General features: G+C 39.9%; 1 protein-coding gene across 6 annotated transcripts in view; it reads right to left on the bottom strand.

Moving 5' to 3' along the window:
* LOC101854504 (mediator of RNA polymerase II transcription subunit 25) overlaps positions 1-24646 on the bottom strand; it is a 39585-nt gene extending 14939 nt beyond the window's left edge. For 2 of the 6 annotated variants that reach the window (XM_005099448.3, XM_035970040.1), the window contains exons 1-14: positions 24054-24645; positions 20051-20096; positions 18618-18742; positions 17350-17448; positions 15976-16096; positions 15132-15197; positions 12828-12921; positions 11996-12037; positions 11431-11511; positions 10454-10671; positions 7838-7906; positions 5777-5813; positions 4948-5075; positions 533-880 (exon numbers count right to left, since the gene is read on the bottom strand). In XM_005099448.3, coding sequence (XP_005099505.3) covers positions 533-880; positions 4948-5075; positions 5777-5813; positions 7838-7906; positions 10454-10671; positions 11431-11511; positions 11996-12037; positions 12828-12921; positions 15132-15197; positions 15976-16096; positions 17350-17448; positions 18618-18742; positions 20051-20096; positions 24054-24190 — 1611 coding nt within the window. In that variant the 5' untranslated portion in view covers positions 24191-24645. Of the gene's footprint in view, positions 1-532; positions 881-4947; positions 5076-5776; positions 5814-7837; positions 7907-10453; positions 10672-11430; positions 11512-11995; positions 12038-12827; positions 12922-15131; positions 15198-15975; positions 16097-17349; positions 17449-18617; positions 18743-20050; positions 20097-24053 lie in introns of all 6 variants that reach the window. The other 4 variants (XM_035970044.1, XM_035970043.1, XM_035970041.1 and 1 more) reach the window with 3 other exon arrangements.
* Between the last annotated feature and the right edge of the window lie 1151 nt (positions 24647-25797).

Below are 25797 nucleotides of genomic sequence, written 5' to 3'. Positions count from 1 at the left end.
TTCTGACACTGAAAAGCATACATAAGAACAAACTGAAGGAAAAAAAAAGCACAAAAAAACAAAAACCCCAAACCAAAAACAAACCAAATTGGGGTTAACACACAGAACAGGGAGGGATGGTGACATTGGTGTCAAGCAAATCATTCACAGATGTGATTTTCTAGCAATGTTGCAAAACATTGACAGGTTAATAAAGAGAAGATCACAACTGTGGTGGGAGGTGACTATAGAATTATGTCAGATAATCGCTCTTGATGCCTGAGAGAGGAGGAGGAAGGACGGATGGTGGGACACTTGAAACAGTGATGTATCTAGCTAGGTGTTGGGGGATGGAGGGGGGAGAGGGGGTGAGGTTGTATGTGAGGGGTAGTGTTGGGGGTAGTAAAGGGTGAGGGAGACCTTTTTCATTCAAGCGATCAATCCCAGACAGGAGAAGAGGAAGAGGCCGGGAAGCGTGGACAGAGTGAGTCGGTGCATGAGTCGTATCTGTCTGTCTGTTGACACGTGAAGACACAGAGAGAGTAGACAGCACCTGCTGCGGCGGGAACTGCTGTTGCTGTTGCGACTGCGGCGTCTGGGCAGGCTGCTGGCCCTGCTGCTGCGACATGCCCATCACCCCGGCCGACGGAGGCATCATGCCAGGAGGATTTTGCGGGCCGCTGGTTTGTATCATGGCCGGGTTTTGCGATGGCCCACCAGCCTGCATCATGGCCGGGTTTTGCGGTGGCTGGGGCCCGCCGGCCTGCATCATGCTGGGGTTTTGCGGGACTCCCGTTTGCATCATGGCCGGGTTCTGTGGCATGCCCATTGCCATCATGGCAGGGTTCTGCGGGGCTCCAGGCTGCATGTTAGCCATAGCCTGTGAGCTCAGCAAGTTAGCCTAGTAGTGAAACAAAACACGGGGGGCCCAGGTTGGGGGGAAATTATAAAACAAAGCAAAACACAACGGAATGCATGGTAAACTCCAGAAAACATGCAAGTCTAACTAGGAAAAATAAACTCAACTGGTTATAAAGGGAAAAAATTGGAGGAAAAAAACAATGTAAAAAAAAACAAGCTAACGAGGTTGAATCCAAATAGCCAAAAGGCAGTCTAATATCAAACATGACAGTACAATGCAAATCAGAACTGATAACAAATTTTAAAAACGCTACTCATTATTTTCCTGGTGCGAGCTCTTGAAGCAAGAAAGCGGAACAAATCAAAGTGGAGGCTTACAACAGGTCACCACAGTTAAAAGTCCATATATTATTATTATCACAAGAAACTTCCTTTTTTTCTTGTAGGGGGTTCATGCCCTTATCTATACAATTTAGATTAGATAAATTAGGAGGCTCTTTGAGTAAAGAGAAGCACATCAACTCCATAGTAACCATCTAGCACAGGGGAAAAAACAAGACAGATAAGAGAGGAAAAACTGAGTGAAAGAAAAGAAATAGGGCTTTCTTGTGGTGCCCTCCAAACACTCACATCAAGCTCTGACAGAGCTGTAGAGACTGGTTTTACGTTAAAATCATAAATACAAACATGAACAGTACATCAGAGAAGGTACTCTAAAATTAGGACAAAAGAGCATGTAAACTAGGGAAGATAAGAGAATTCCCTGGCTGCCCACCCCATGATTCTGCAAGCATGGACCAAAAAAACCCAACTGGCAATCATTCCTTGTTGTTATCCAATTCACAAAGAAAACCTGGCACATCACTAATTCATCATGGGGGGGGAACATACACTATGTGGGTGTTTATTTTATGTCCTATGATGATAGTATGTGGGGCCAATCAGGCCATAGCGAGAAAAAAGGATAAAATCACCTTATCAGAAATTCTCAAGACTACGCTACTGGCATACAAAACAAAGGTCTTTCCCAGGCTTCCATCCAAAACCCTAACTGGCAACGTGACATAATTATGCACAATGTAACTAAACCTGAGCCACTAGTACATACATGCTAAAACAGTCAGAACAGAGGAATCCTAGACGGGGATGAGGGCTCACACACCAGTCATGCAACACACCAACTGTACAGCTATAAAAGAATGCGTTCCATTGACGGCACACAGCATTGTCTAGTATGATCCATTCTGTTATATTTCGGTGAGGTTAATAAAAATATGAGGCACAAATTGACAAAGCTGAGAGTGCAGACGGAAAATTTCTCAAACTCAAATTTAAAAAGGCATGTCAATGACTTGAACTACAGTTGTTTGCACTGTAATCTAGCAAATTATGAGATGATGTTATAGCCTGCTCATGGAAGGGACTCCAAAGAGTGCTAAATCTGGACACCAAAAAGCAAAAGAAAATACAGGGTGATCCCAAAATAAATCTGTGCACCTTGTTTAGTAAATATCTTCCTCCATACTGAAGTTTTGCGTTTCAGATTTGAACAAAACATTTGAAAGCCAAAAGGAATTTGCCTGATATTCATTTTAGATATGTCCATTGAATGATTTTGCTCTATACGGCGCATTAAAAGAAAACCATTTCCCACCTTGTCGCCATTTTCATAGCATGACGCACCAGTTCGCATTAGGCCTAGCACTAAAAGTTGCAACAATCACACCAAATTGCAAGCTACAGCAGTCTAACAAATCAATAGAAGTCAGCAGATATTATTTTCCCCAAATTTTGTTTGCAAGCTGAGATAATGGTTATGTTTAGTAAAGAGCAGAGAGCTTTTTGCATTGAACATCACCTCTCCACAAAACTCACTGTCCTTGACATTTTGTAAGTTCTGCGCACGGCATGGAGAGAATGCTTAGGTGCCCTCAAGACCTTTGGTGTCACAAGTAGAAAAGTTCCTTCAGTTTGGATCTACAGCGAATCAGAACTAAAAATTTCCTAAAGAATCACCACTTCAAACACGCACCATGCACAGCCCTATAAATGTCACGAGGGTGCAGATTTCAGTAGTCTGTCTGTAGACGATCTGCAGCTAGGACTTTCATACACTCAACAGGCTGCATTCTCATGGCAGATCTTAACTCATGACTGTAACACTTTCATCTTCCCTAGGCCGAGATGACATGGATCAGAGCATGGCAACGTGTTCATGATCCCTCGATTGTCTTGAAAAGCGGGAACATTTCTTCGATGACATCTGGTTTAGTGAAAAGTCCATTTTCACCCTGTGGGATATGTTAACTCCCAAAATGCTGTCTTATTGGACACCCCACTCCCTATTGTCTCTAGAAGCCACTTCATACTGAATATGTACAGTGTTTGTGGCTTTAAACACTCATGGTTTAGTAGGTCCATGTGTTTAGGCGACATTGAACATTTCGAACGACGCGTTAAAAATGTGTCGAGTCAAAAGGAGGGCAGGTAAACCACTGCTTCTAGGAATTTCAGAATGAAATCGTTATTCTTTTTAACTCTGTAAAAGAAATTAAATATTGTTTAAGTGTGACAGAGATGGAAAATTAGAAGTCAAAGAGAAAATAAAGAAAAAATCCAACCAATCTTTTCACGACTTTCTTTACAAGATTTTAAAAAATTGGTGAGCTTTGCGTTTATGGTCGCTTTTTCTTAAGTCATTTCTGTTTTCAAAACAAGTTTCTTCTTCGCAGATTTTATGTCAAACAAATTCCTTTTAAATGAATTCTATGTTTGTTCGAAATTACAGCATTCTAGAACAATTTTTGTGCGAGATATTCAGAAAAAAAGTGGTACAGTTGTTTTTTTATCACTCTGTATATGAATATTGCCTTGCAGAACTGACTTTGTATTGTATGGGCACAAAGATAAGATCAATTTTCTTTCATTCCTTGTCGTTACTGACATCGATCTAGTAACACACAGTGTTTAACCCCATAACTTCCATGCTGTCCTATAGAGCCAATTAACGAAGGCATCTCTCCGACAATACACGCAACGAAAACTTCACACCAAGCAACTTCTAAGAAAGAGGAACAAATGCTACACATAAATTGAGGGCATTTGTTGCTTTGCAAGTCCCTTTTTCCCCCCCTGAAAACCTTGAATGTCTCAAAAAGACTGTTCCATTCGAGAGGAACCAAAGTAGAAACTGGTATCTACTTATTCCTCTACACATTTTCCTATTCGTGAACTGATCAGATACTTTAACACGGAGGGCAAAAAGCTACAACGTGGCAAATGCCATAAGACCAGAGACAGATTTATGAGATGAACGTGTTTTTCTTGTTATAAATTTCTTCCCTTCTAAGCCATGAAACAATCACAACCAACCAAAAATAAATAAAACCAAACAAAACATCCAAGACGAAAGGAAGGAAGCAATCAGCCAAAATAAAGTAGATAACCTAAGTCACACTGAAAAGATTAGAAAGGCACGACAGCAGGAGAACATAAGCTGCCAAAACTGTCAACCTAGCAACCAGAAGACTACTTGGTCAGAGGACAGTGGTGTGAAATGGTGTGAAACAGAAACCGCTGACATTACCAAGACTAAATTTTACAGAACAGGTCCAGATTTGATTTATTTGGTACTTTTCAGTCTTGAAGCTACCTATAAAGGCTCAAAATATTTTTTTTAAAACACACAGTTAGAATTTTTAACCAATAATTAACCCCACAACAGATATTTAACAAGAAAGTTTACAGACGAACGATGTAGCAAGAAATTCTCAGATTTACAGTGTTTGAGATTATGTTGAAGTCTAGAACACTTTTATCAAGTTACACGATTGTATACCTTACTTCATTTTCAAGGCAATTAGCCAGTAGTCTGCTGCCAAACCAATTTTTAAAAAATCATTCTCATGGCAAAGAAAAGGCTAAATTTTTGTACGAGTTCATTATCCCCATACAAAAACTTTAAAAAACCCAAATGCACTCCCCTCGCTTCGAAACGAAATAAATCCAAATATATCAACAAATCAGCACGAGGGATGTAGCTGATGCCTAAACAAGGGTTGAAGTCTTGAATGAACGGTGAACGAACATTGAAAGGTAAAGGCGTACCTGAGAGTTTGGCACTGCCTGCTGTGCCATCTGTGGGTTGATCATGGCCCCTGGGGTGGACATTCCCACCGAGCCTTGTGGCTGCATGTTCATCATGGCTTGGTTGCCTGCCATGCCCGGCTGACGCACTGCGCGGACAAAACAAGGTGTGAACAACCCGTAACAAAATAAAACAAAAGCAAAAAACCTAACAAAAACAGCAACAACAAAAAAAGGCATGGGGGACGGGGGAAGGATTCAAATAACATTTACAGTTTCACCTCCTGACATGGAGCTTCAAAATTTATTTTAGATGATGGGGAAGAAAACAATAACAAAAAACCCCCCCAACAACCCGACATCAAAACATCTTTTCTCAACCTTTTCCAATTCAATAGTATACAAGATACGATAATTTATTTGAAGGATGATTTCATTCCAATTTTTTAGTTTTAGAAAGAGTTTTACTGCACTTGCAATACAATAAAGTCAAATAAGTGCTGAAGATTAGAGGTGTTACAAACGAGTAACAAACACAAAAAAGAAGGAGAGATCAGGACCATGGATGTTTGATAGGAAAGAAGGAGCAAACCACACCAGAGCAACCACCAACCACCCACTTTCGTTTTTTGTAAGAGCATCTGCAACACAAATAAGTCACATAAGTGCAGACGATTAAAGGTAGGAACATACAAAGATAAGGAGGAGAGATAATAGGATAATATATGATGGAAAGGGGAGAAGGAACAAAACATACCAGAGAGTTTGTCCATCACTCATAATTTGAAGGGTGAATGCACAGACTCAAACACAAATACACATACACACACATGGTATATTCATTACTCACTGATCATGTTGGCATCTTGAGGAGGCTGCTGCTGGCGCTGCAGACAGAGTAAGTTTCACGCAAATCAGGGCAGAGTAAACAGCATAATTTGCTCGCATGCAGCCAAAACAGTAATATCAAGATATGAGCCAAATAATCATAAGTTTTTAAAATGTACAGAAACATAATATGCAAGTAAGATATATTAAACATAAATTAAATACTAACTGAAACACAATTCTAAAATATACACAAAAACATAATCCTAAAAAGTACAAATAAACTATAATTCTATGGAACTAAAAAAAAAACAACAACAAATTAAATATAATTTCAAAAGACAGGCTAAAACATAATTCCCAAACTAAAATTTTTACAAATCAAATAAAACCAATCAAGTTAAAATGAATTGAGTCCATGCAATCATTTAAACAAATAAAGTATAAATGGATAAAATAAAGTATACAAGGCAATCACGGGTGTAGTAGTCGAGGTAAGCTGCAAGAACCATCAGGAGGAAATAGGCAAAAGAAACACATAGTCAATGCTCTGATGTCAGCTACCATGTTCTAGCCAGGTCAAAACATATTTGCTACACACTGCTCAGCGCAATGTGCTTTTGTTTCTGTTTGGAAATAATGTCTTTTTCCTCTGTGTTTGTGCACCAAGGCCCTTAAACCCAAAATGCAACTGACTTTTGCCTGAACACTAAATTTTCTGTGTGATACACAGTTTTCTTTGCCCTTAAAATATCCATACACTATCTAGCTAGGTGGTTCTTTTTATTTACTGAAACTGACAAAACAAAGTATTTGAAACTAACTATAACAACTAGTATAAGACAATCACTTGCATAAAAGGCGACTATCGATCCCCCCCTTCTCCTCTGAATATTTCATTTTTACATAATAATGACACTGTGTGAAATGTCCACATGTTGCTGTCTTAGACAATTTCGATTGTATCTCACAAAAGTCATCTGACCAACTACAAAAAGATGACTAACAAATGAAGAAGCAGTACTGCACCACTTCTTCTCATTACCCACACAGAGAGGTCTCTAGCAAGCTTACCCCCCCCCCTCCCACAAATATGGATTTAATATAGAGCTTTTCGATGGGTAGTTGAGGACATGACCTTCAGCAAGACACTGTGACCATAACTCAGTACAGAGTGCATACTGTGGTAACAAGTAACAACGTGATAGAGTGATATAGATAGAAATTTTTTATTAGGCCATGGATAAACAAACAATATCATGCTATTGGCTCAGGAAAATTTGACAAATATCCCAATGGGGACCAATAAAGTGATCCCCTCTTTTTTGCTTTTACATTCTGTCCTTGAACTCACACCATCATTTTCTGGTACACACTGGTCCAACTAACCACACACACCATCATTTTCTGGTACACACTGGTCCAACTAACCACACACACCATCATCACATGACACACAAAAGTAGACCCAATAAAACACAAACACTATATGGTCTGTTGAGACATACGCTGTTCTGTCTTTAGATCTTTTGACCCAGAGCAGAGTGGCTATATGCTGTTCTGTCTTTAGACCCAGAGCAGAGTGGCTATATGCTGTTCTGTCTTTAGACCCAGAGCGGAGCGGAGTGGCCATACGCTGTTGTCTTTAGACTATTAGACCCAGAGTGGGGTGGCTGTATGCTGTTCTGTCTTTAGATCTTCAGAACCAAAGTGGAGTGGCCATATGCTGTTCTGTCTTTAGACCCAGAGCGGAGTGGCCATGTGCTGTTGTCTTTCATTGTTCATTGTTTCAGGACTATTAGACCCAGAGTGGGGTGGCTATATGCTGTTCTGTCTTTAGACCTTTAGATCCAGAGTGGAGTTGGCAGTTAACAATAGATAAATGGCATATAACATCAGAGCAGGGAGGAGTAAGGATACCGAGGAGAGGTTCGTCGCCACCGAGTGGTACGTCAAGTCATGACCTTTGCATGCTCGACTACATCAACAATCAACACAATAAAGAAACTACGAGAGACATAAATATTGCTAAACAGTCATTGTGTTTATCAGAGAGAGAGGGGGAGGGGAATAAGTCAACTACCATTCTGGGCTGCATCATGTTAGTGGCGCCTGCGAGTCCCGCTTGACCTTGAACTTTGGCTTGCTGACCCTTTGAAGCAAAACAAGGCACAGGCTCAGGTCATCATACAGCATACATAAGTCTTCATTTTTTGCACTTGTATAACACCTCAGTAAACCCAGATAGGTCACTTCAAAGGTGGGTCCCACACCGTGGGTTTTTTCAGTTTGTCTTCTTCGCCAAATCGAACTATCGGTCGACTCAATGGCATGAAAGACAGCTGGATTGAATATAAAATAGCATTAACACATGCAAGTGGGAAAGTGGGATGGGATAAGGCCTTAATTCCCCCAAAACCTGTCCTCTTCCTGAAGCCACATACTTATACATGAGCCTGTACATGAACTCCCTTTTCACAAAAGGCCAGTCCTGCAAGACACACAAGGTACTATGACCCTATGGGTAGAGAAAAGAAAAAAAAGAAGACAGAGATTTAACACCAACACCCCCCCCCAAATGTGCTTGAACATCCAATACAAAATGTGTACTTGTGTAATAAGTTAACACAGCACTCATCTCAGGCTTTACAACCCCTACAGGCAGCACCCACAGCATAACATTGCTCACTGAAGGAGGTGACATTAGGTGAAATGACCTAAGACAATATGTCTACACGGCACCAACAGAACCAACGTTTTTTTGGGGGGTCTGTTAGAGAGGAACACACTGGCATAGAGATAGTCACCTAGTGTAAGAAAATCTAAGAAAAAAACACACAAAAAAACAACCTTGCAGAGAATGGGAAAAGGCAACAACACCAAATGTTCAGCGTAGGGCATTTTTGAGCAATGCTCAAGAAGGAGCCACAGAGGGGCAACCACAAAGCTCTAAAAGAAGGTGGAGGACACCCTTTCCAAAAAATACTTAGCGAGTCAAAATGCCCTTTTCAAACATAAACAAAAAATCAAACAGACCACTTATTCAGCATTCATTTAGCAATTTTCATCAACCAAAACTCTCTAACACACTTCCCATATGACAGCCTCAGAGTCTATGTGTCCTAGAGCACCATTGCAAACCACAGAACAGACTCTATTTTACATTTCAGATCCACCAGTATAACAATAAAAATACAGTAACATTAATTGCTTATTCACTTGTTAAAAACATTCATTACAATATTCTTTTGGTTTCTATTTCTAAAATACATTGCTAAAGTAATATTATGAGCACCATCCCCACCCCCTCCTTAGTTTGCCACACAAAAAGAAATATCCCCCTAAATTCTTGACTGTTTGGTCACCATGCAATGTCAGCCCTCATTAATATATTTTACTTTGGCTTGAAGTATAAAAGCCCCCTAAACTCAACCACATGTGAAGGAATCCAAAGACAGAATTGGGAGCATAAGAAACAATGTGGGACAACTGAAGGAGGCAAAACCAAAGATAGAAAGAAAGCAACTTCAATGAAGGAATATGAACTTCAAAAATAGAAATGCACAGAAAGAAAGGAAAGCTCTTGCATGCTATAGCAGTTCAATCTTCTATCTGAACATTTACACAATGATTATTGCTCTACAAAGAGACACAAGCTGTGTGCAGCTCTTTGTGAAGATAGTGTAGTCAAACACAAATTACACAAAATGTTCAATTTTTTTAGAAAAAGAAAATTAAATCTGAAAAAATGTCCATGTTACTACACCAGCTCTCACAATAGGTTTTTAAAATATCACTTTTACTCTCTTCATTGGCAGTCTGGAAAAACAAGGAGCTAGACTGAATGCAGGCTGTGTGAGACACCACAAGACAGTACAATAATGCCACAACCCGATTAAATATCTTCTCCAAGTGAGAATTGAACTCATTGTTTAGGAGCAGGAGCAGCCTTACGATTACAGATATCAGTGACATTTTCTAATGTTATCAATTCCTTAACAAATTCTAGCACCAAAATAAAAAAGCCCAATAATTTATACCTGCCCATAATACATAACTGCATCTTTGACTTATCTTTTAAACATAAAAACACACATAGAATATTAATAATAATTCTGTAATTTCAGGAAACACTTCTCCGATACAGATAAGAAAAAAATTATATTTCACATTTTTACAGTAATTTTGTTATTTTCATGTCCATACTTTGTTCTCTTTAGAAAATATCCTTCTACTTTTTTACTTGATACTTTGATCAATTTTTAGTCTTTAGCACAACAGTGTGCACACAATACAATACACAAATATATGCATCAACCAGACATATCAACTGACAAGCGATTTAAATTTTTTTTTAATTCTTGACAAAATAAGCAGTTATTCAATTTTTAAGAAAACAGTAACTAAAAGCTGAATAAGTATAGTTGATGTTACAAGGACAATTACAACATAACAGATAACAGCTCAAATGAAAACTATCAACTTACACCTAAGAATTGCAGGGAGCGTTTTTAATGAGACCGGGTTACCTCATTTGGATCAAAAAACAAATATTTTGTGAACAATATTGAAGACATTAAAGAGAGAGAGAGGTGGGGGGAGGGAAGGGTGGTGGGGGGCTAAGGAAGGGAAAGTCTGACACACAGATACGCACACACACACACACAAACATGCACACAAAGTCAGTGCAAAGGCCCACCTGTGGCCTCATGGGCATCATGAGCGTGTGTTTGCCCTGGCCTTGACCCGGAGCCTGCCCCGCCCCCATGGGGTCCATCCCACCGGCCATGTTCCCAGCTCCAGCCATCACCACTTGTGGGTTGCCCACCTGCTGGATGCCAAGGGGAGAGGACTGTGCCGCCTGGGGGCCAGGGGGCTGCATCATCTGCTGGGCGCCCGGCTGCTGGTTCATCATACCTGGAGCAGAAAGGGTGTCATTTCAGTTTTAGTAAGAGTTTTACATCACTTGCAACACAATTAGGTCATATAAGTGCAGAAGTTTAGAGGAGCAACCTGATTTCCATAGTTTTAGTAATAAGACTTTTACAGGGCCTGCAACACAATAAGGTCATAAAAGTGCTGAAAATTAGAGGTGTTACTTGAGGGTAACATACAAAGCAAAGAAGGAGGAGAGATAAGGTTGATAGTTGTTTGATAGGAAAGAAAGAACAAACATCATTAGAGCACCTGCCAACCACCCACACGAGAGGACATATCAGAGCTACTTGCACATGGACCTACAAATGAAATTTTTAAAGCCACCTGGGCAGAGAGGGATACAATACAACATCCCGGCAGAAAGATAAGAGATAATAACAACTCTCCCCACTTGGGAATCAACCTCAGGTCTTTTGCGTGCAAAGGCGAAGTGCCTAATCGCTACTCCAAGGACTATTTTCCCCACATAGGAGCAGTACACATGAATAACAAGTGCATTCATAAGTGGTATCTGGCTGCCCGTAAGGCGACAAACACTATGTATACTGTGGGGTTGGAAAAACTACGCCCCTGAAGTAGTATAAAAGAAAAAGTATATATGACCGCACACGCTGTTTAAGGAAGTTACTGTAAAGCAGTGCAAGCTTCTCCAGGATACCCGACTATACATATGCACTATAACATTTAAATAAAACAACCAAAACAGAAGAACAAAACAAGCCACATAGATGGAGATACCTGGTTGACTGGTCATTGGCTTTTTGAAAGCATCGGGGACATTCTGTGCAGCCTGCTCCTTTATCATGGCTGGGCTGGGAGCTGAGAAGTTGAGTACAATGAACAAAATAATCATACATACAGGCCATGGTCATAACACACCATGATTTAGGTAAAACTATAGTTTTATTAATGTTGTAACACAGTCTGATCAAGGTAAAAATATGCAATGACTAAGGCTGTAACAAACTGTGATCAAGGTTCCAACACTCACAAAAGTAAATATTTTGGGTTTAGGTTCGAAGATGAGAGGAGTAGTGGGCACCTTAATGTCACTAGAGGCTGTAGAATCTACAAAGAAACTTCATGACATTACAGTCATAAGAAAAATGAATGACTCCATTTGACCCTATTTTACACGATGAGGAAAAAAACCCTGATTGAAGTTATTTATTTTTTTAGTGTAGAGATGACATATTGGTAGTGTCCAGCATAAAATCCTGAGTCTGAGATCTGCTCAGTTCTGTCTCCAGTAAAATACACTTTTTGGAACTGTAGACAGCATCATCTTTACAAAACTACTTACCTTTGACAGCCTGCTTTTTGTCCTCTTCAATCTCAGATCTCTCTGAAAAAAGCAAATAAAGCAACACAATGTAGTCAGACCTACCTGTCAGGACACCTCCCTTTTGTATTTTGTAACAACTGACTTCATCCATCTGGACACATTTGTTTCAACAGAACAGATATGTAGAACTGAAATCTTTAACAACCCAAAATACACCTCCCCCCCCCTCCCCCCCAACCACATCCTACTTTCAGAAAAATACCAGACCTCACACATCCTTTTATGTGAACAGAATAAACATGGTAAACTTTCCCTTAACTACTCAGGGTCTGTCAACATTTTCATAGCATCTACTGTTTCTACACTTTAGGAGGCTAATATCTTTATACTGCCAACCTACATGTATTTCGAAGCGGGGCATTAAACAACCACCGCTGTTACTACCCAGGTGATCCCTACCACCGACCAATATTACCACATTGCCTGCTAGTGGAAAGTACCTCCCTGGTTGGCACGCACTGCAATAAACACTTCTCCTGAACCAAGCTGCAGTATACATCAACTCCTTATAAACGACACAATGAGAAAAATTTTCTTCCATAGCTGTTGGGCTTCATATATACAAAGAACATTTATCATGTGAGGTCACGCCTTGAAGCTAAAAGCACAGAAAGAAACTATCTTTACATACCAACGGCAGGAGTGTTTGAAGCCAAAACAAACATTATACATAACAACATATTATTATATTAAAGAGGTTTTAAATGCCGAAAAGCTCCTCTTCCCCCCCCCCCCCCCCCCCCCCCCTCCCCTCCCCCCCCCCCCCCCCCCCCAGCCGAATAATCTGTACCTTGAAGCTGAAACCCCTTGAGCAGCACCAGATGGCGGGGGTCGACAGCGTAGTATCCCTGTTGGTGCGGGTGGTAGTTGTCACCTGCCGCAGCCTGGCCAATAGACAAGGGAATTGTCATGTGGAGTAGAATAATTTGTCCTAGTAAGCGTTTTACGGCACTTGTGTAGCACAATAAGGTTATATAGGTGCCCGAGATTAGAGGTGTGACAAAAGAGTAACAAACACAAAAAAGGAGGAGAGATCAACACCATAGATGTTTGATAGAAAAGGAGCAAACCACACCAATGCACCTACCAACCATCCGCTGGAGCAGATAAAAGGAGCACCTGCCAATAGGGCTGGAGTCTGCTCGATTAATCGAAGGCTTGCGAGTAACGGACGGCTCGTGCCAGAGGCTTGCGAGCAGGCTTGAGCTTTGCCCGCAACCGGAGTTGCTACTCGTGGACGGCGGATGGGCTTACTGATTTGTGTCGTGACGTCACAAACTCTTGTTTACTGAGCGCGCGATACTTCTGCCCGTGTGCCGCACGCTGAAAAGCCCTAAAAAACCCTCACACTTCCAGTGATGGCACTGTTTGGGGAGGGGAGGGGGTGGTATGGCTGGGAAAGCGAGAGGTGTTCGCCACCCCTCGCTTTCCGTAGAACCCGCCCCTCCCCTTACGCCTCCTGGTTTGACAGGGTTTTATTTGTCTTGTTTTTTGGGGGGGGGTTTTGGTTCAGTTTTTTGTTGATTAAAAAAAAAATTTGTTGGTGGGGGGAAGGATTATGTTTTGCTTTATTGATTTTCTGGGCGTAATTCGACATCATAATTAATATTTGTATGATAGAACATGCACAATACATACATAATATCAGTTACAGTGCAGCAAGATGTTTTTTAAAAGTTATAGGCCTACAATGTAATTAATAATGTGATATAATTTACCTTAACAATGATCTTCTGATAGGGAAGCAGTCAAATCAAAAGTTTTTTACATTGTTCAGAGACAAAATCACGATTGTCATCCCCTCCCCAATGCTTTCTCTTCAACTTCAACTTGTTCTAAGTGTCGGGGTGGGAGTGGAAGTGTAGTTTAGGCGAGTGATTAAATTACAAGCCACGGGATGCTAACAATACTGATTTATTTTGTCAGTTAAAAATTGTTTGTAAGTGTTCACACCTTTATTCTGCGTCCTAAATAGTTTAGCATACCGCGACCCCAGTGCTTTCTTGTCGTATCTCCATTTTTAATACCAGTGAACACAGCTGATAACAAAATGTGAGCCTATGAAGATGTCACATTTTCACTGTTAAAGCACCGAGGTCGCGAACGGTCTGCACTAGGCTATTACAGCCCTCTTCGCCTTGCACCAAAACCAGCGCTGCCTCTCGCTTCCTCCACGTCCAGAGTTCAGAGTTCACGCCGCGAGCAGGGTGGATTACCGGTAGATCTTACGGCTCGATGCAGACGAGCGGTGTTTGCCTGACGAGCGGTGTTTGCCTGATGAGCGGTGTTGGACTCAAAGCAGATTTATTGGCACGAGAGCAAGCCCTTAGCACAAAGCAATACGAGACGCAAAGCAGGTCTTGGGACCAAGTGCTTTGCTCTGCTGCAATTTGAGTCTTGCCTGCCGTCCACTGCTCGTATGCCTTCGAATAATCGAACAGACTAGTTTGTGCCACAATGACACTGTGCGCGGGGTCTCTCTCTCTCTCCCCCTCTCTCTCTTTCTGACGTTAGGGGTTTCGCGGAATGCAAGCAGGGAGGGGAAGGAAGAGGGGGTCAGACACGAGTGGCTTCGCGGATTGCAATTTGGTGTGGGTACTTGAAGCTTAGGCTAGACTCAACGTATCATGCTGGTGATTTGATTTGATGATTTGACCTAGTGATTTGAGGCTTGTGACTTGAACTAGGGTCTTGCGAGCACGAGCGTGTTTGCTACCGGGGTACAGCCCTACCTGCCAGCCATCTGCTGGTGTAGAAAAAAGATGCCTTGTTTGTGTCAATGGTGTCAGACACGGTTTAGCCAAGTCTTCAGCTTATATCCCCTCCCCAATCCAAAACTGATGTTTAACTATAAAACAAATGTTGTCCATTCCTTAGAGCTCTAATCAAGGTCAGAGTTGCAGGTCTATTTTGGGATTATACAGAAAACTTGGTCATTTACTGTCAAAATTTCTACAGCAGTATTTCTGAATCAATATAATTGAAACATGGTAATCAGAAAAAAAAAAAAAAAAAAAAAGAAAAGCATTTCAACAAAAAAGACACAATTACATCAAACACAAGAATAAAGAAGAAATGAAAAGAAAAGTCATACCTCATTGAAAAGTTTCTGGAGTGCTGGAATCTTACGAGGGGAAATAATCGACAGATGCACTCCTCTCTAGAGCAAAAAAAGAGAGGTCATATTTAGAACTAACAGAGATAAATTCTGTAGACGATCTATCCATGGTTACAAAAATGAAATACTGTTAAAAAACAATACCTCTCTGACAGAAAACACTAAAATCCCAGACAAAATGGAATACCAAAGAACATACAGTACACATAAGTCTTACTTTATTCATCCTGTGGTCTGTATTTCAACCATATCAAAAAGCAAGCAATGATGCTTTTTAAGTATTTAAACCCTTTGTTTCTTATTTTAGCAACTCACATTGCTTGCAAGAACATTACTTGGAGCAAAGATCAGAACAGAAAGTGTTTAATATATTTCCTGATAGTTATTGCTTAGCTATCAACAAATAAACTATTTTAAACAGAATATCAAGAAGTTTTTTAGACTTTTCAATGCCTTTCCTGGAAACTCCAACTAAAATTATTTTAGAGTAAGTAGTGGAAATTGTCATAATAACAAAAGACATGGTCACAGTAAATGTAGAATCACCACATAAAAGAGAGAGATTAACAAAGCAGCTAAGGTTTAGAATTCTACAATCAGGACCATATATATTTCAGTCAAATCTTCTGTTATGGCTACTTATCCAAGACAATCGCAAGAGTGCAAATGACTGCTTTCCATCTTGCTGGCTTTTTTCTTTATTATAATGACACTTTCCAAGACAACCACACCTGTCTGAGACAACCACTTTTCTCCTCGACAATGGATGGCAATCTTGTACAATTTGGACTGTATTGCATATAAAAATTCAACTCTATACCTTTCCCATCATGCTTGCCAGTTGTTCACTGTTGTAACCTCGATAGTCCTGGCTTTCTTCTGCCACTATGTGGTATGGAGGAGAGTTGCAGATGAGGATGCAGTGGCGTTGACTCGGTTTGCTGTTCCAAGTAAGGGACACGATAACAAGAAGCAGTAAATTGTAAATAGTGTCAGCTGATTTGAATTGCTGTTCAGTGGAAAGTGGCAATACAAATGCTACATTACACAAAAACATCCTGGAAAAATAGACACACTGTAAAGAAGTAGAAAGAGAAGACCCCATCACGGCTCCAATGAGCAACCTTATTATAAGTATAGTATTTGGAACAAAGAAAGTAAAATTCCCCTCATATGAAACCAAACTGTAGTTGATTGAGGAAGCAAAAAAAGGGGCAAAATAAATAGAATGGAAACTTGTGGTTAGGTTGTCAGGCCATTACAACAAGCTTTGTGTCAACAGTTTGAACTTGGCAACTATACCAAGGAAAACACCAACTCATACAAGCAAACATTTGTCATCCTTGGTTACTTCCCCTTATACTCGCACACAAACTATGACTAAAACAGCGTTTTAATTTTGAGCCTTGCTATAAAGGACGAAACAAAAGCATATCATCAAAGTTGTTATATATATATACAATTTGAATTAAGATCATACATGACACCAACTGGGCTAACCAAAAACGTTTATGATAGAACCCAACGGACAACAAATGAAAATGAAAATATAAAAGGAAGCATGAGATTTCTTTCCACAGTTCAGGGCCAATTTTGAAGATTTTTTATTATTTAATGAATGTAAGATTTAAGCTTGAAGACAGCAGGAAACGTAAAACACAGAAACTAATAGTAGGATTGAAACATTAAAAGTAAAAGTTGAGTAAATCAGTGAAGAATAAACAATGCGTACTTGTTCTTGTTGAAGACTTAAGAGAAGAGTTGGTGAGGTATTTCAGGTAATGGGACTGTTTTTAAAAAGTTTTAGTAGAAGTTTTACGGCGCTTGCAACTGCATACGGTATTATGAGCGCTAGAAGATTAGAGGTGCTACATGAGAGTAACAAACATAAAAAAGAAGAAGGGGAGAAAAGGACGATAGATGTTTCATTGGAAAGAAGAAGCAAACCACACCAGAGCACCTGCCAACCTCCTACAATGGGACTGTCAGTGCGTTTGTGAGCGAAAAATTTTAAAAACAAAGGGGGAGGGGGGGAGAGAAAGAGAGAGAGAGTAGGAGGGAGAAAGTAATTATACTTGTGCAGAAAGATGTATTGAAAAAAAATTGTTTCGATTCTTTTTTTTTTTAAAGCCCACAATGAAAATATGAATTATTGATACCAAACAAATGACCTTAAGCTTTTTCTATTTCTTACCCTGAATATCTGAGCTGTTTAATCTCATCCAAACACTGTAATGCTGTACTAAGCCCCTCCGACACATGGCTAGAGCTTTGGCCAGCACCACCTATGAACCTGTTTGAGATTGAGAAGGATGCAAAATCTTGGAAACAAATTCAGCAGGATAACTGCTTCCAGGAGGAGGGAGAGGGATGGGGAGAGGGAGAGAGTCGGAGAAAGATAGAGATAAAGACATACAGAGAGAGAGAAAGAGAAAGAGAGAGAGAGAGAGAGAGAGAGAGAGAGAGACAGAGACAGAGACAGAGACAGAGACAGAGAGATAGAGATGAGGGGGGTTGGGAGAAAGAGAGAGAGAGAGAGCGAGAGAGAGGGAGAAAGAGACAGAGAGAGAGAGAGAGAGACAGAGAGAGAGAGAGAGACAGAGAGAGAGACAGAGAGAGAGAACAATTCATTTTGGCGCTCATATGACTTAATGGAGTTACGAGCGCCGTAAAACCTCAACTAAATAAATAAAACTAATAAAGCAATTCAGCGTATCAATACAGATAGTGCAAACAAAATAACAGCACATTTTATATTATTAGATAATGGTAAGTCAAAAGCTGATTATTAACGACATGACAATGTGAGAAACAATAAGTCCTTGAAGGTTCAGGTATTGGCTTAATTCCAGCATGCTCCCTGTGAAACTTCAAGAATTTTCATTAATGTTGGGGGGGGGAAAATTGAAATTAAAATAAATAAAACTGTTTTCAACAAAAATCTGAACAAACATACATGCATAACATCTGCCATTTGTAGTACTCAAGGGTGAGCCTGCCTGTAAACACCAAAGGCTATCAAGAGTGTCATTACAAAAATGGAACACAAGGGTGCTCACTAGCAAAGGTAAAATTTAAAAACTTACTTGACCCTGTGGAAATGGAAGTACAGATACTCAAAATTTATGGATAACGTTGACCAATACCTCTTGTATCAAGACTATTTTTTATAAAATAAAGGGTAAAATCTGCAAAATTAAAAAAATGGGTTTTGCGTTTTAGTTTTAAGAAGTTTTTGAACAAGAGTTTTGCCGTACTAACAACACAATTAGGTTATTAAAGTGCAGAAGATTAGACGTGTTACAAGAGAGAAACAAACACACACACAAAAAGGAGGAGACATTAGAACGATACATGTTTGACAGGAAAGAAGGAGCAAACCACACCATAGCAACCACCAACAAATACGGATTTCCCGATTTACCATGTAAATAGCCCATCTATAGTAGAACTGTGACTTACTCGAGGTTATCAAAGGACTGTATGAGTTCGTGCGTGCTGGTGGTCGGGTACGTGCAATCAGACGACATCTCTGGAGCGGCATCCCCAGCACGGTACGTGACCAGGCAGTACAGAGTGCAGTTGTACTGAGAAAGAATACACATGCACAGATACATGAATTTAGTAAGAAATACAAGTAACAATTTGTGTTGAATAAATGCACTTTTTTTAAACTAAACATTTTTAAAACAAAGTATAACAAAATCTATTTCTTACATTTGAAAAAAAAAATTCTTACGTTACAATTGAATACAAAGAAGAAAAAAGTCCACTTGGATTCATTATTTTCATTTCTCAATGCTTGATCAGTCAAAAATTAATTTGTGTTGAAGCCACTGATAGAGGATATAGTCCAGGATTAATCACTCCAGTCATACTCATGTTTGAGACTGGCTCATAATATTTATTGTAGTAATGGATAATAAACAATATAATACAAAACATTCACCTATCACTCCACACAATGCTTTACAACAGATATATACAGTATATGTACACACAAATCTCATCACATAATACAGCATCAAACCTCTTTCTCATTATTATCATTCTGTCTCAGATTTTTTACTATTTTTCTCATTTTCAGAAACAGGTTAAGGTAAAAAGTCTTCATACAAAAATAGCACCTACCTAAAGCTGTGCAGCAGCAACATAGGAGCCTACTTAAATTCACTGTAACATCATACTGACAAATACACATGTGTGCCTAATGTTTGTCTTTAACTTGAAACCAAAGTCAAAGTGACTTAAAACATAATTCCTTTTTGTTCTTAACTGATAGGAAAATAAAAACCACACTCCTCCTGATATCAAAATATATAATATGCATTTGACATATATGTTGATATTATATCACAATAACTTACTCTCTTTTACTTTTCATCAATGAATGACTAGCAAAATCACATTATAATAATACATTTTCTGAATCAATTTCCATTGATTTTAACAGGCATTAAAAGGAAAATAATCAGGGATGCACAACCAGAAAACAAATATTAAAATTACATTACACTCAAGAATGATCAAATAAACAGTAGGCCTATATTTAATACAAAAGAAAACCCCCCACCAAAATTCCTTCTTTCAATTCCACAAAATCATAAACTATGCATACAATTGCTCAAAGTGAATTTTTTACAATCACCAAACTGTCATATTTACTTTTCCGTATTCACATGATATGGCTTAGGTTTTATCTTTAGTCTTGCTATCTTCATTTCTTCTGTAAAGCCTTTTACTGAATATCATCTTTGTTCTGAGATCAAAATGCAGGTCCTCTTGCCTCCTTCACATTGAGAAGTGGAAGGTCAAAGTGGAAAGAAAAAAAGATTATTGAATGGCAACGGCCTCAAAGAATGAAATAAAAAAGTACAAATTTAATTCAAACTTACATCATGGCCAGTGTCAATCGGACTTGGAGGACCTCCATTGAAATACCTGCAAAAAAACGTAAAACGGTAAAAATATCTGGCTGCACTCCACTGGCATCGTCTGTTCAGGAAAGTACTCAATCAACAAAAGAGGCCCAGTTACCTTTAAAACCCTCACACAACATAATTCTACAGAGATGTCGAAGATCATATTTTTACGGGTCCACGACAAAGCCTAGGGTGTGTCTCACTATCTTTTGGACCACCAAGGGATCTTTAACTTTAACTCTTTCCGGACGTATCGCCGATATATATTGGCGCGAGTCCACACCCCTTGCAGACGTGTATCGCCGATATTATATTGGGTATGAAGGGGTGTCTCTGTTTTGTTTCGTTTTAACGTGATCCATTATTTATAAAAGTACTTTTTCTTAGTGTTATGGAAAGGGTTTACGAAATGAAAACATCTACTTTCACTTTGTCAAAGCGTCGGTCCGGCGAAAAACGAGTGAATTAATTCTGCAGTCTTGCGTCAACAAAACGATCTAACCGGACTCAGTATAAATATCATAACTCAAACAAAAATTGAAATACTGCATTCAAATAAAAAGCTGCATGTATATTCAGAAATTTATGGAGTCTGCTCTAGGCCTGTATGATAAGATAGCTGCTCTTTGCTGATTCACTTTCACATGTTTAGTCTGTGTAATTCTTTCCATCAAAATGTAATTTTTCTCACCACCATCACCCTTTCTAACCCTTGTAATACATACTTATATGTTCAAAATTAATCCTTGTTTCATGTTGGAATATATTCCTTATAATTCAATTTCCTTCAATTTGATATTCAATAAATTAATGTTACATTTTGTGTGATGGTTATAATGCTTATATGAAGTTATTTTGTACATCATCTGTGTAGCCGAATTGAGTCACAGGTTAATTACATCTAGATCCCAAAACAACTACATCCGAAAGAGTGAACGTGTGCAACTTGCACACAGGACCTCCGAGACTTTTTGCCCTTGACTGAGAAAGCAAGGTGCTGAACTTTCAGGACTACCATAAGATCAGGGGTGTGGCTGAAAGACAGCAGTAAGAAGGACCCAAGAAGTAGCAGTAGAAAGGCTGCAGAAAGAGTCAGAGGAGCCCAGAGGAGGGAGCAAAGGAGGTGAGAGGGTGGGGTGGGGGTAGAAAGTGGAGTTTAAAAGCAGACAACATAGAACTATGATAACTGTTGTAAGAGAGCAGGAAAGGTTGTGAAAGTAAAGGAGAAAATTTTAGAGAAGAAAAATTTCCATCGCTATCCAGATTCGAACCAGGGACCTATTAAATGAGAGGCAAACACCTTTTATTAACCTCTAGACGACAAGAGCCCCCGGTATCAAAGATGAATGCAATATACAGATGTCTGGGTTGGCTTGTCTGTTATCAAGTTAGAGAGAAAAAAAAAAGGAGGGGAAGATAGTACAGTATTGGCTGTTCCCTTGACTCTTGCTAAAGAAAAGAAACCTACAGGATGTGTCACAAGCCTTTGATCCTGATTGTGGAACATTATAATCACTCATGATCATACTAAGCTAAACAACTGATTACGATGGTTCCATAAAACAATCCCCACTTTTCAACCCTCGCCCAGCGGGGGCCAGGTTTATGTAACCCTATAAGCCTATTTCGGCACCTAGCCTGCGTTCTGGTCCCCAGTCAGTCTAGCCCCTGGCTCAGCGCACACACGTCGGGCATCATCTCACGTTCAATTCGGGTCCCCCGAGTCGGTGTGAGCGTCAGTCTGCTTGAGTATGTGTGCGTTTGAGGCCTTCTTCTTGAACCGCCAGCGTTGTATCGTAACCGAGGCGTCTCATTCAAAATACGCCAAATTGGTAGAGCTCTAGATGTTCGTCCAATGAAATTTTAGAGCAAATTAACCTACTTAGACATGAAGAGCTCAAAAGGATAGTCAGGAAACAAGACTTCCATTTTTCTATACAAAATCTTTCAAATGAGCTTGATTTTGTTTGAAATGTTACCACCTGATTTCAAATTTAAGCTTTTATAATTTTGAATACCATTAGTGCAGGGAAGAGGCTAGCCGTACTTAATGACGGCTAGACTGGCAGTCTAGCCGTACTTATTCTTAATATGATGGCTAGACTGACCATTTACAAAAAATAGGCCTACTGAATTGTAAATTTTATACAGTCAAACCTGCCCTGACGGCCACCTCTATAAGACGGCCACCTGTACAAACGGCCACTTTCCATTTCCCCCCTTGCGTTTTTTCTATATAATTTAACTGTGTAAAACGGGCACCTGTCCAACGCGGCCGCGGCCACCTTATTTTAACACACAACCCCTATCACACTAAGCAATAACACCTGTCTTAGACGGCCACCTCAGTGACTCCATTACGTTTTGTCATAAATTATGCATTGGCCCCTGGCGTTGTGGGCGAGCCGTCATAATTCAATCACTTGTTGTTGTTGATAGGTAGCCCTCCAACCGATCATGTTGCGTAGGCCCCTCCCACTGTTGACCAATAGCTACCAATTTTCAGCTGCAGGTGAGTTAGCTGTGTGATCCCTCATAACCCATAAGCCCCGCCCAGAACTCACACAAATCGTAAGTGAGAAGAGTGGTCACTATGTTACCCAGTCTGTAACAAAGTAACAAAGAACGTCAACATGAACCTGTTACAGAAGCGTCGCTCGTTCTCCGAGTGGTGGCGACCCATGTGTTTGTTTTAACATGGCACTCGGTCTTCCTCGTCTGATACATTTAATTTTATTGTCACCCTTGTGCAAAATCAGCAACAAAATAAAAATTACAAACAAAATACAAACCACCACCACCAACAACAACAACAACAACAATGCGGCTACTTTTGATTGGGACCTCGGACGGGAATGGTTTGTTTTCTTCATCTTGATCAGTCCTGCCTAAGACGACCACCAGTCTTATACGGCCACTTTTCTCCTTGACAATGAGTGGCCGTCTTACACAGGTTTGACAGTATATTCATTTTTAGTGTGCAAGTGCAGTACCTAAAGCATTTGTATTTGAGACGAAACCAGGTGCCTTAATGACAGTGTACGTATTTTAAACCTCCTGTTTTCTAATGTTAATAGAGGCCTAAGATTTATAAGTACTTAATATTGATGGCTGAATTGTAAATGAAATTTTTAGTTTGCAATGCCAAAAGTATTTGTACTTCAGACAAAACCAAAAGGTGCCTTACTGACTTGCATGTATTTGAACCTGAATAATTACTAGATCTAGATCTAATGAGACCTGTGTACTTAACAGGTTTTAGTCGATTGGGCCAAACCTAGATCTAAGTACGACTAGACTGGCAGTCTACTCAGTCTAGCCGTACTTCAGTACGGCTAGCCACTTCGTTAGTGCAGAGGTACAAAGAACAATTTGAGTGCAAAACATTAGGAAATTGACTTATTATCCCATTTCGAACCCCAGGTCATTTCATAACAACAAGAGCATCTAGAAAGGTCATTCGAATGAGCCTAGAACTGCTCGTAATGTCTTAAATCAGCTTAATGAGAGGGGGTATTCATGGTGTTTGTAACACTTTATAAACAGAAAGCTATAGCCGCATCCACATTCGATTAACACACTCCCACGGTATTCATGGCGAAAACACACGTTTTCCAGCGCGCGCGCTGTACACCAACAGTATACTACGCACTGAGTGACCCCGGCAGCCTGCCCAGAACGTCCGACGTAATCGGTTGCTGTAAGATTCGCATCTGATCTCAGCACAGACGCAGGACAAGAGTTTAAATTGTCCCATTGGCCTAGAGGCCCAAGGCTGTCTATCGTGCACACAAAGTGCAGGAATCTTTTAACTATCTGATCATGATTCTAAACTTTAATGCCTTACTTGCTGCAAGCTCTGGTGCAACCAATGCTTTTCTCAGGCAGGACAGAGTGGCACTGAGAGAGACAAAACATGATCTCTGACGGTGACATTTCATGATCTGACAACAACAACAGCGGCTCGGCAACTTACTCTAAAGTTGGAAGTAGGTAGGATGTTTTCAATTCGTCTAAATATGGAACTAAATTCGCTGTCTTCTCCACAACAAACACAACATCGTAGACTTGATCCTCATCTTGGGACTGCTGGGCCTGAGAACTCGCCACCATCTTCCAGCTGTAGCCGTAACTGTGTCACTTGCGACGAAGTGGCAAACCTCTTGCTGAGATGGACGAGGGAGAACTGACTGGAAAAAAAGCCTACCAGATGTTTATGTGCCCTACATTGCTTCCACAGAACAACAATTACACAACAGGGAAATTGATTTCATGAAACACACGAACAGTAGAAATCTGTCTTTACACACAAGCTAAATCGACGATTGATATATATCTTAGCTTTGCTTTCTATTTTGGGCTATTACTGCCCTCGGTTTATACACATTCCAGATTTTTAGTAAACTCAGACTCCATTCAGCAATGGCCAAATTCAAAAACTGGATAGGCTAGGGGTTGCCAGATTAATAGGATGCTGTCGGGGCTACAATGTCGGCCAACTGCCTACCTATTGCGGCGGAAAAGTGGGTCGGAGGGAGTTGCACCTTTAACCCTATCCGTACGCCCTGCGGTCATTTCATACCCCGGGGTTGTATTTTTCACATTTTATAATACTTCTAGTACGAAGATCTCTTTGAAACTTTCAGCATTTCTCAAAAATCATTTTGACAGACTGCTATGCAAAGCGCACAGATCGGATTAACGAGTAAATTTTCTCTTTTTTGAAAATGGTGGCACAGATGAGTTCCCCACGTCGTATGGATACGATAGTAAAACACGACGTACGGAGGGTTAAAAAAAAAGCCGGATGCTTTATCACGAGCCAGTATCCCGTTATAAATTCAGTAGGCCTACATGTATAATTGGCGTGTCGCATGACGAGTGAAAAGCGAGGGTTATTTCACTGCGAAAAAAATCCGCTAATTTTCCAAAAATTATGAATTTCTAGGCCTCATTTCATCAGCGGGGCAACACTGGAAAAGTATTTTTTTAAAGTACGTTATCAAGTGACTGAAGCTTTATTTATTTATTTATTTATTTATTTATTTTTGCGTCTTTTTGACGTTGGGTAAAAAGGGAAATAGGACCACAGATCAAAATCTCCGAGAAAAAGATATTTTAAATCAGTGCTTTATTGTCCCAAATAAGCTATGCGTGTCGTATTTTGGCCAATTGCCAGAAAAAAGGATAACATAAAGAGCAATGGAAAGGAAGATATTATTACTAGGAAATAAAAATGCAAATAAAAAAAGGAGAGAAAACTGGAGTACAAGGAAGTAAAACTGTAATGCAGGCTGCTCTGTGGGCGGCAACGTCAGCGGAACAATGGTCAACCTGCGCTGCGCGCTGCCCGACTCTCGCACTCATGATAGGAAAAAGGGTTTTATTCTTAGGTCCTTGAGATTAGGAAAGTCAGTAGACTTATTTTACGTTTTAAAACCCATTTATCTCATGCCTATTACAAATGTCAAAATAAAGATGTCCTAGTGGCTGCATATTTTTTTTTTTTTAATATCCAGTAGGCCTACATGCTTAGCAACAACGGCGAATAACTTCTCTGTTAATTAAAGAAAGATGAAGGAAGGATGGGGTTTTGGAAGAGTTTGAGTCTCCTCAATAGTTCTGTACCCGGTTTAATCTATCATAGTAGTCTCCCCCTGAGACCCCATCGTTTACGATCCCGGTTCACTTAACTAATATTTCGTTGTTGTTGTTTTTTT

The sequence above is a fragment of the Aplysia californica genome, unplaced genomic scaffold (assembly GCF_000002075.1).
Source record: "Aplysia californica isolate F4 #8 unplaced genomic scaffold, AplCal3.0 scaffold00213, whole genome shotgun sequence".
Taxonomy (NCBI): Eukaryota; Metazoa; Mollusca; class Gastropoda; order Aplysiida; family Aplysiidae; genus Aplysia; species Aplysia californica.
This window is presented reverse-complemented; position numbering and strand designations above follow the sequence as displayed.